Source organism: Peromyscus leucopus, chromosome 7 (assembly GCF_004664715.2).
Source record: "Peromyscus leucopus breed LL Stock chromosome 7, UCI_PerLeu_2.1, whole genome shotgun sequence".
Classification (NCBI taxonomy): Eukaryota; Metazoa; Chordata; class Mammalia; order Rodentia; family Cricetidae; genus Peromyscus; species Peromyscus leucopus.
This window is the reverse complement of record NC_051069.1, coordinates 45095255-45106091: the sequence shown is the minus strand read 5'-3', so window position 1 is coordinate 45106091 and position 10837 is coordinate 45095255. Positions and strand designations below refer to the sequence as shown.

General features: G+C 44.0%; 1 protein-coding gene across 1 annotated transcript in view; it reads right to left on the bottom strand.

Annotated features, from left to right (window-relative positions):
- Positions 1 to 1313: 1313 nt before the first annotated feature.
- LOC114702583 (beta-galactosidase-1-like protein 2) overlaps positions 1314 to 10837 on the bottom strand; it is a 32996-nt gene continuing 23472 nt past the window's right edge. Inside the window, exons 15-21 of the mRNA XM_037207661.1 lie at positions 5590 to 5658; positions 5042 to 5129; positions 3984 to 4071; positions 3404 to 3515; positions 2593 to 2709; positions 2420 to 2483; positions 1314 to 1698 (exon numbers count right to left, since the gene is read on the bottom strand). Coding sequence (XP_037063556.1) covers positions 1691 to 1698; positions 2420 to 2483; positions 2593 to 2709; positions 3404 to 3515; positions 3984 to 4071; positions 5042 to 5129; positions 5590 to 5658 — 546 coding nt within the window. The 3' untranslated portion in view covers positions 1314 to 1690. The remainder of the gene's footprint in view (positions 1699 to 2419; positions 2484 to 2592; positions 2710 to 3403; positions 3516 to 3983; positions 4072 to 5041; positions 5130 to 5589; positions 5659 to 10837) is intronic.

Below are 10837 nucleotides of genomic sequence, written 5' to 3'. Positions count from 1 at the left end.
TACAGAGTGAGTTCAGGACTGGCTCCAAAGCTACACAGAGAAACCCTGTCTCGAAAAACCAAAAAAGCAAGCAAGCAAGCAAGCAATGCATTAATTTAAGTTATAAGAGCTAGTTAGTAACACGCCTAAGCTATCAGCTGAGCTGTCATAATTAATAAGAAGTCTCCATGTTGTTATTTGGGTGCTGGCTGGCAGGCCAAAAAAACTCATTACATATGACATCCAACATGGAGGCTTGAATATCCAAACACAGGGCCTGAGTAAGGTAAGAAAAGTTCTGGACAAGGACCTGGATGTGGTTCCTAGTCCTGCAGTCTCTCAGGCAGGTCAGGTAAAGCATGGGGTTTTTTGAAACAGGATATAATAGTATTAACTATCCACTTGAGAGGATCTACAATCTCTTGGGAGATGAGCCTCTAGGATTTTCTTGATGCTGCTGCTAATTGATATGGGAAGACCCACTGTAACTGTGGACCACAGTGTTCTCTGGGCATGGGGTCCTGAACTGTGTACTTGGAGAATCAGTCTTAGCACTAACATGCACTCACTGCACTCTGATTCCTGACTGTAGGATGCAGTGTGGCCACAGCTTCAAGTTCCTGACACTTTGACATCTCTACCGCAACAAACGCCAAAATAGACCCCTTCTTCACTAAGTAGCATTTGTCAGAGCAACAAGAAAAGACATTCAGGCACAGAGTCTTACTATGTAGCTTTGGCTGGCCTGGTATTATAGGCATGAGCTACCATATGATGCTAACTCCTGGGCTAACACAACCTGGTGTTCCCTGTGTAAGCAGCCTAACTCAGCTATGGTATACTCTAACTGGTATTTCAGTAGAGCCTCCTTGATATTCCTTGGTGCCATGCCAATTCATTTCTGAGGGGGCCATCTCCCAAGTTCCGCTGAGTCTGTAACCTAACCTAGGGTCTGTTCACAGTGCACTAGAATCTGTAGTAGTTTTTAAAAAATGGGTATTCTCTCTGACAGCCTGAGCTGGGCTCTCAAGTTCATTTACCCCAGGAACTTGGGCAACTCTCTGGGCCCTTTGATTCAGCTCAGAAGAGTTGAAAATATCCTAGGAGGACCACGTATAGATCAGGTAGTCAACAAGGACTGTAAATCAGATGCCAAAGGAGGGATGATGGGAAGGCCCATTGACTGACACAGCCTCTGAGAAGCAAGAGTTTTTATCTGCATATAGAAAATCAATAACATGGCATGACCACTGGAAAAATAAAAGGAAACATCATTGCTGGTTTTTTTTTTTTACTCTAAAACCAGAAACCATATATAATAACTGTCTGTCATTGCCTGTGGTTCCTATTTTATTTGATTTATTGGAAATATTCTCAGATTTACACTTGCAATGTTAGGTATTCTGAACATCTTCTTGCTTTGTTTTTTCCCAACATTTTATTTGCTGGTCAAAGAGCTTTTTTATAGAAGAGACATGACAAGGAAAGTGTACAGGGAAATCCCATTTTGTTGTAAACAGCAGGAACAGATGAGCTAACAAGTCAAAAGACAGGTTTGCTGTCAAGTGAGGAGGTGGACGGTAGAACCTAAGCCTGGCATAGGCTAGATACAGAGACCCACCTATGTGTCGGGACTGATGGGTTACTCCCAGCACCACTGTGGATGTGATTCAGCTATCTATCTTCTGGCTTACATCACACTACTTGAGACTCAGTGTCCTGAAAAGGAAAATCTGATTAGCTTACTGTGTACCATATGCCCATCCCAAAGAGGGTAAAACTTTGACCTATGGGGACAAGAAAGCTTGCTCACTAGACCCATAAAGACTCTATCTACTACAGTGAGGCAAATGATTCTATATAAGGCTGCCTAGGGCTGGGGTGCAGCTCCGTGACAGAACATTTGCATGGTGTACACAAAGTCTCAGGCTTGACTGCTAGCCCTAGGGGAGTGTGGGTGTCAGAAGACAAATGGATATCTGTCTCTTGCTACCAAAAAAAAAGGTTCAAGGGGAGTGGGTACCCAAAAAGCAACTGTCTAGTAGGGACAAATACAGATACTCTGCACCTTGGGCACAGTGTAATTGTTCCATGCATTCCTTACCTATGAAAACTGGTTACAGGGCACTAGCAAGGGTACCTGGGAGATACCTAACATGGCAGCTTGTGAAAGAGCCATAGAGAGAAGATTAATTTTAAAACAGAAGTGGAAGATGCTACGATTGACTCACAATGAGACTGGAATCCTGAAAACATAGTAGGACCATCAGAAAGGGAGACTGAGAGAGTCAGGATGAGGCTGCTGGAGGAGGGGGTCAGTTGTGTTGTCTTCAAATGGGAGGGATGAATGGGGCTATGATAAGAATAATAGACAGTCCATCTATAGTACAAGAGCTAGAAGCGGTCCTGGATGCTGAAATGACCCTCTGGAATGTCATACCTAGATTAGCCTCTTTTGCCAACTCGATCTTTAAACCACCTTTCAACTCCTCAAACATCACGATCTGTACAAAGAAGAAAGTAAATCAGCCAAAAGATTCTAGTTCTTCATCCGAAGCAGAACAGAGTTCAAAGAAAGTGAACTAGGGAGCAGGGGACATTGAGAAAATTCACCTCATTAATTCCAGGATGAAGCCAGGAGCCAGGCACATAGAGGGTTTCCTGGGGACCTACATTCCAGTATCGTCCTAGGATTTGTCCATTGATGAACATGACACCCTTTACCCAGCCCTGAAAAAGATATGGAGGTTTCAGATTCTAACTTCTAGATATAAAGACAGAAAACAAACAGACCCCTATCCCAAGGGCACACCAAATCTTGGCACAGGCCAAGATAGAATGGACCGACAACTCGGGCCTTTTTGGGAAGGGTGCTCTTGAGTCTGTGCCCTGCCCTGCCTTGGAGGTAGCTCAGCATCAGGTCACAAGGAGGGATCTAATTTCCATCTCATTTCCCCAAGTCTGACTCAAGCCCACAGAGAGGATGTACACTTACAATCCAATTATCATCAAAACACATCAGGCTTTTAAAACATAGCTCAAATTGTAGAATAGCAGAAGTGGTACCCAATGTGCCCTGGATGACATGCTTTGGATGGTGAGCCCATGCCAGTGGTACAAGTCTCTACATCTGGGGTTATGTGTGAGGACTAATGGGTTACACTCACTAAATCCCTGCTACAGGGCTTGCACCAGCCAGTCTCACTGGCACATGCTACTCATGCCTCTGTTGTTTCCATTCACTTTCCTTGCCCTATCCTGATGGTCCTCAGAGAGAGACACCTTCAGAATGGCCATGAAGTGGCTGTGACTTGGGGGAGCTCAGTTCCCTACCACAGAACAAGGTTCATATACTGGAGAACTTTTATGAAGATGCTTTTGGGCCAGGGGCTGGTCACAAGAGCAGGAGAGAAATGGCACCAACCTGTATTTTTATAAAGAGGTCCTGTGGAGGATCTGCAACTCTCAAGTGACCCAGGAAAAAGGCAGGGCCCTGAACATGGCTTGTCACTATTTCCCAGGACTTTGGAAGTTTCCTAAGAGGGAGTCAAGAGCCAATGAGAAGTTATAATTTTCTTCTAACATGTCACCTGTGACCTCTTCTATGAACCCTGGCACCCCACTCCTACTCGGTACCAGCTTGTGTCCTTGGCATGCATGATACAGTAGGGATTAGCCAGTGGACAATGAGACAGTCCCTTCTCTGCTCCCAGGCAGCTATGAAACTTGGCATCATTTCATTTAGTACTCTGGGTCTTGTTTTTTGTTTTTGTTTTTGTTTTTGTTTTTGTTTCCTGTATGAAAACCAAAAGCTTCATCTGGGGACCTCTGAGCATCCCTCCAGCTCTGTATGTTCACCAGTTTGTGGTATGTTTTATCTCATTCTGTGTATCTGCAGTTCAGTGGCGGAACTCAGGGCCTCACATGTGCTGGGCAAAATGCTCTATCACTGAGCTGTCCTTCCACCCTTACCACCTCTGAGCTGCTGAAGTGAAGGCACCTACTTTTGTGTGAATGCATTTCTCAATTCCAGGCTGTAGATCATAAAATGCCTTAGTGGAGTCTTGTCCAGATAGATGTCTCCAGTTAAACCTGTGGAGTCAGAGTGAAAGGGGCATGAGGGAGGGGAGAAGGACAGAGGTTGCAGCTGCACTCAGTTTGGGCAGTTGCCGTACACAGGCTGTGGTCAGGGTTCTCACCCTGGAGGAAGGTGCGTTCTTGGCCTTATCTGTCTGGAAGGGTTCTATACATGCCATAGAGTTCCCCCTTCCTCTTGGTGGTGCTGAGGGGTAACTGCCAAGGCTCAACAGGCTCCAGGCATGCTAGGCAAGCATTCCACCAGTAAGCTACCTACGGGCAAGTCCTACACGGGTATTATCCTCTGACGTGCATGCTCCTAGACAGGGCCTCACTGTCCACATGAACAGCACAAAATCATGGTAACTGCTGCAGATCTCACCAGCACAGGGCTTCTGGCTAGTCTGAATACTCAGGTTTGTCAAAGCACTTATGGTTTAAAAAAAAAAAAAAAAGTAGCCGGGCAATGGTGGCGCACGCCTTTAATCCAAGCACTCGGCAGGCAGAGCCAGGCGGATCTCTGTGAGTTCGAGGCCAGCCTGGACTACCAAGTGAGTCCCAGGAAAGGCACAAAGCTACACAGAGAAACCCTGCCTCGAAAAACCAAAACCAAAAAAAAAAAAAAAGTGTGTTCCTTGGCTCTGCTCAGGAGTCCTGGACCTAAGCAGAAAGACAAACATAAGCCCTGGGTTCCTAGAAATGAAGACATGATATTCCTAGAGAGGAACCCTAACCAGGGACATCACCATAGCTTTCTCCTACTGGCACCACTTTCAAAACTGCCATCAAAGTAGGTGGCAGTGTGATGGCTCTGGGTTGCTAACTACAGAACATAAAAATATCACAGTTTTTGTACAGAGGTATCTCCTAACCACCAAAGTATGTTCCTTTCCAAACACAAGCCTGTTCCCAGCTGCCATTGGCCTGGGGGAGAACAATAGCCTCTGATACTACATGACCTCAGCCATCTTCTTCTAGAACCCACCTTTTCTCTGCTTGTTAATATCCTTCCCAGAAGTGAGTCTGCCTTGGTTCTCCACCAGGATACTCAGAGCCTGGGTTTTCTTGGAGGGCTATTCAAAAGAGACCAGAGTAAGCCTCACTTGGCACCTCCCTTAGACAGTCTAGGCCTCCCTGGAGCTGGGACAGGACAGGAGTAGGTGGCTGCAGAACCTTGTAGGTCTCCAGCTGTGGGACAGGCAAGCCCTTGTATTCTCACTTTTCCTCTTTTCTTCCCAGAGTCACCTGAACATTTTAACAAGGACTCTCTTGGACTGGTGATCAAGCCAGAGTGCTCTGAACAGCAAATATTCAAGCGGGGGGTGGGGGTGGGGTGGGGGGGGAGTGTGGTGTTCACTCAAAGAACATTCACCAGTACATCTAAGATGTACATAACCCTCCCTGGGGTTCGGGTTCCTCTGCATGGAGCACCACGGGGAAAGGAGTGGAAATAATCTATAATAAGGCCTTGCTAAGTCTTGGCCCAGGCCCAGCTGGAACTGGAATGTCTCATTCATCAACTGTGTTATATACATTTTTCACAATAAGCAGCTCATCGTTGTAATGATCCAGGACTCCTACGTGGTTTTTATCCAAAAACACCTGGCAAAGAAAGAAGAGATCCCTGTTAGGGCCCTGTGAGGCAAAAATGGAAAGCAGCCCTGAAAACCCAATAAACAAAGCAAGAAGCAGGATGAACGCCATGTCTCCCAGAACTGCAGAGACTCACAAGTTCACTAAAAACGGGTAATAGTTAAAGCAGGATCGTGAGAAGATGCATGAAGTACAGCCTGGGTTAGAGCTCTCAATGAAAACTGGACCCTGGACCAACTGCAGGCCAAGGAGGGGAGATGCTTAAGACCTGCAGGAAGCTGGAGCGGAGGAGAGGGGGGGAGGTAAGGACAGATAGGATAAACATTTTCAAGCTAGCAAAGCAGGGGAGAAGGAACCCAGGGACAGCAACTGTTTTGGGTTTGTCTGCCTTGCCCCCAGGGCCTCAATTCTGCCAGATACTCCCAAATGAAGGCTGGAGAGCCAGTAGCCATATTCTGACTTATTTTAGGGATGATGTTCATGTAAATACATTTTTCCTATTACCCACTCTGCTGGTAGATTTTTGTCAACTTGACAAACTACTGTCACCTGAGAAGAGAGAACATGGGTTGAGAAAATGTCTCAGATAATTTGGCCCGTAAGCAAGCCTGTGGGCAATCTTATTAATTAATGATTGGTGCGGGAGAGAGCTCAAGCCACTGAGAGCAGTGCCACCAAGAGCCAATGGTCCTGGGTTGTACAAGAAAGCAGGCTGAGCTATAGGCAGCAAACCAGTCCTTGCCTCCAAGTTCTTGCCTTGAGATCCTGTCATGGCTTCCCACAACAATGGACTGCAACCTGTAAGTCAAGTAAGTCCTTTTCTTCCCAAAGCTGTTTGGGGGTCACTGTGTTTATGACAAAAGCAGAAAAACTAGCTAGTAAAACTACTATATTGAGCTGGATGGTGGTGGCACACACCTTTAATCCCAGCACTCGGGAAGCAAAGGCAGGTGGATCTCTGAGTTCCAGGCCAGCCTGGGCTACAGAGTGAGTTCCAAGAAAGACACTAAAGCTACACAGGGAAACCCTGTCTCAAAAACAACAACAACAACAAAAACCCCAAACTACTATATTGATAAACACTAGATTAAACCACTCAGAGGACCCTAGTCAGGCAAGGTGACATAGAAATATTTTGCTTCCTAAATTAATTAATCTAAATCACGTTTTTTTCAAATGTAATTTTGCTAGGAAACTGTAACAATAAAAATCCTTAAGTATCAGAAAACAAAAGTATTCCCAATTTAAGATTACCAGAGTCTAATTACAGAAGTTATATGTTTTATGGTCATTTATCAAATGTCAGCTATCCAAATGTCTTCCTGGAAAACAGGTTGCCTAGTATGAAAAGCACAAAGGAATGCTCACAACACACTCCAACAGCAGGCATGATGCTGTGAGCAGACTTCTGTGGAGGACTTGAGAGAGGAAGAACAGGCCACAGCCAGGCTGCTTTGCAGACATGGAAAAGGGTCTCATGGAGTCAACTGGAGGTGGGCAGCAAGCAGAGAAGTACATGACAGAAGGTTTATCTTGAGCAGGAAACTCCTGGCACTCTGAGGGTGAAGTAACAAAGGAAGGTAGAAAGTGATGGGAGAGTCTGAAACAGGATGACGAGCTGTGTATTTTCAAAAGAAGAAGAAGAAGCAAGACACTAAGACAGCAGTGCAAAATCTACGTGTGAAAATAATGGCCAAGTACTGGTGCAGCCCACGGGGAATGGGTAAAAAGAAGGAATGAACACAAGGTAAAAAAGAACTGAACAGAGATTATATGTGGGAAGTGGTGAACCCGAAAATGAATACAAGGCTGACCTAGGAGAGCAATGTATGTGCCCTGGGAAGGGAGTTTGAAAAGCCAATGGAATGCAGAGTAAGTACAGATAATTGTCTACCAAACTGTAAGAAGATGTCACTGCAGCAAGAAAGAAAGAAAAAGAAAGAAAGGAAGAAAAGGAAGGAACGAAGGAAGAAAAAGAAAGAAAGGAAGAAAGGAAGGAACGAAGGAACGAAGGAAGGAAGGAAGAAGGTAGAGGAAGAGAGGGAGAGGGCTGGAGTCATAAAGACACAAAGATAGAAGAACGAGGTCAAATCTGATGGTGCACACTTTTAATCCCCACACTCAGGAGAAAGAAGCAGATGGGTCTCTGTGATTTTGAGGCCAGCCAGGGCTACATAGTTTAGGCTCAGTGTGAAAAACAAACTAAAAAAAAACAGAAGTACAGGTTGAATATTATTTATCCAACATGCTTGAGGCAGAAGTGTGTCAGATTTGGGAAGTTTTCAGAGTTTAGATTTCCACAGACTTTAGAAGTTAAATATATCTGATTATATAGAGATAGAGATAGAGATAGAGATAGAGATAGGCAGACATATAGATCTTCATAGTACCAGAAATTGTTATTCAGGCTGCTGGGAAGGAAGCATTATCAACAGACTTATCCATCTGTGACCACCATGAGCTACAATAATGACCAGTGTGGCAATATATGCCCGTGGGTGCAATAATGGCATGAATGTTATCATTGGTAAACAATTGCTTTCTGATTGGATTTAAGTCCTGCTCCACAGGAGAAACCATATACCTGGCAATATAAATCTAATGAATAACCTATGGTTGAGGAACTCACAGGTCTCAGAGCTGAACTATTATTCAGATAAATGGACACAGTATTTAAATCCATATCTCACTACTCATTGATTAGCGTAGCTCTGGGTCCTCATCAGAGAAGTTTCTTCATGCAGTGGACAGTGGTTAAGCAGAAACTCACTGATCAAAGTGCAGATAACAAGTATTTGTGGAGTGCACAGCCACAAATGGGACCTCATCACTCCCCACCCAAAGCACAGGGATCATCTTGAGAGGGGATGATAAGATTGTAAGGGCCAGAAGTCTGGGGGGACCAGAAAAAAACATTGTCTTCTGGACATGCCAGTTCTGCTGCATTCATGAACTTACAGCAACTGTGGTTGCATATATAAGACCTAAAGAAGATCAAGCCAGTCAATACTCTAACATGGGGATGGGAGAAGCTCAGTAATCCCCAATGGGAACTGAGGAGCTACAGACAGTTGATAGCTTCTGGGAAAGAGAGAGTCACTTTTCTTTAAGGGTGTGAGCCTATGGATTGACCACACTACTCCCAATGGATTCTCCCATATTCATAGGTAGACAAATTAGACTCTGTGGATTATTAAGAAGGAGGAGGAGTTACTGTACAAATTGAACCAGCAGGACACAAGAAAGGTGACTGTTGAACTTGGCCAAGACAAGGTAGGACAATTCTTCAAAATTTCCTGCTTCACAGAAAACTCTGTCAGATATGCTAAGCCTGTAGGCCAGAGTTACATGTCCCAACATTGCAGAAGAACTTTGGGTGACTGTCAAGGCAGCCTGATATCCCTGTCATTAGGAAGCATTTCATCATTCTGGGGTCTTTGATGGAGTTAAAGACTAACCAGTTAAACTTATAGTTTTCCTTAGTTATGATAGAAAGCAAATTAGGTATAAAACTTTAGACACACCAAGATAACATATATAATAGAGTACTTTTTCTAATGTTGTCAAATACAAAAAGACTGGCTATTGTAACTGTAATTCTTACTTGAAAACTGTTTTGTTGTATATAATTTTACTGTGTTAAAGTTAAAACCTTCCTTTTTAATTAGACAAAAAGTGGGAAATGCTGTGGGATAATCCTTCTGTATACTGTGTGAATATATGTCACTATAATTGGTTTAATAAACAAGCTGACTGGCCAGTAGCTGAACAGGATAAAGTTAGGAGGGAAAGCCAACCTGAGGATTCTAGGATGAGGCAGAATGAAATTGGAGGAGATGCCAGCCAGCCACCGAGGAGGCAGGACATGTAGAAAATGAGGTAACAAGCCATGAGCCACATAACAAAGCATAGATAAGAAACATTGGTTAATTTAAATGTGAGAGTTAGGTAGTAACAACCTTGAGCTATCTGCGGAACATTTATAAGTAACCTTAAGTCTCCAAGTCGGTATTTGGGAGCAGGTTTGGACAGAAAAACTCTGTCTACAGAGGGGGAAGAGGAAGGTGAAGAGGAGGAGGAGGAGGACACAGACAAGGAGAAAGGGGAGAAGGAAGAGGAAGAAGAAGATACAAAGTTGGGAGGAGGAAGGGTGGATCTGGGAGGAGTTAATGAGAGGAGAGGGAATAAATATGATCAAATACATTGTACAAAACTTTCAAAGAATTGATGAAATATTCTACTTTTAAAAAGTAAAAAAAACCTCTGAAGTGTGTGTGTGTGTGTGTGTGTGTGTGTGTGTGTGTGTGTGTGTGTGTGTGTGTGTGTGTGTATTCATATGTACGGTGGGGTGCACATGCCCATGCATGTGCCTGTGAAGGCAAGAGGTTAAGATTGGGTATCTTCAATCACTCTCTACCTTATTTTTTAAGGCAGGCTCTCTTCATTGAACCTAGAGCTGGCTATTTCAGTGAGGTTGACTGGCTGGCCATTGAGCTCCTAGGATCCTCCTGTCTCCACTCCCCTGAGCTGGTAGAATAGACATGTAAGACCATGCCTGACTTTCTATACAGGTGCTAGGAGTCTGAGTTCAGGTCCTCATATTTGTGCAGCAAACACTTACTCTGAATCATCTCCCCAGTCCCATCTGGAATTGTTTACACATCACATTTTCACTGAGCATTTCAGATTGTGGACTAGGAATACTCAAACTAAAGCCTTGGGGAAAGGTGACATGGAAGAGATGAAGAGCAGGAAAATTTCACAAAATAGCTCCTAACTTGGAGTGGGCTGGGGCCTTCAATGTCTGCACTGTGATTTCCCAGCTACATCCTTGGAAAGGCTTTTATGTTTCCTGAAGTTATCCTACTTGAAACACATCTCAGACTTAAATGACAAGAGCCAACCTCTCATATGCTATATAAATAAATATTAGGGATAAATATACAGTAAGTATAGTGACTACTGAAGTGCCTCCTGGATTTAAGAATGCTATCAGCTCCTATAAAAGGCAGGAGTACATGCCTAAGCATGTCTATGTATAAAAGATTTCACTAAAAAGACAGATGATAAGCAACAGAGATAATTTTTTGAAGGTGAAATGATTTGATAACCACTTAGACATTTACCTAAGTATCACAGGGTGCTAGTAACATAAAAGTGCCACTAGGAACTTCGTATTGTTCCCTAC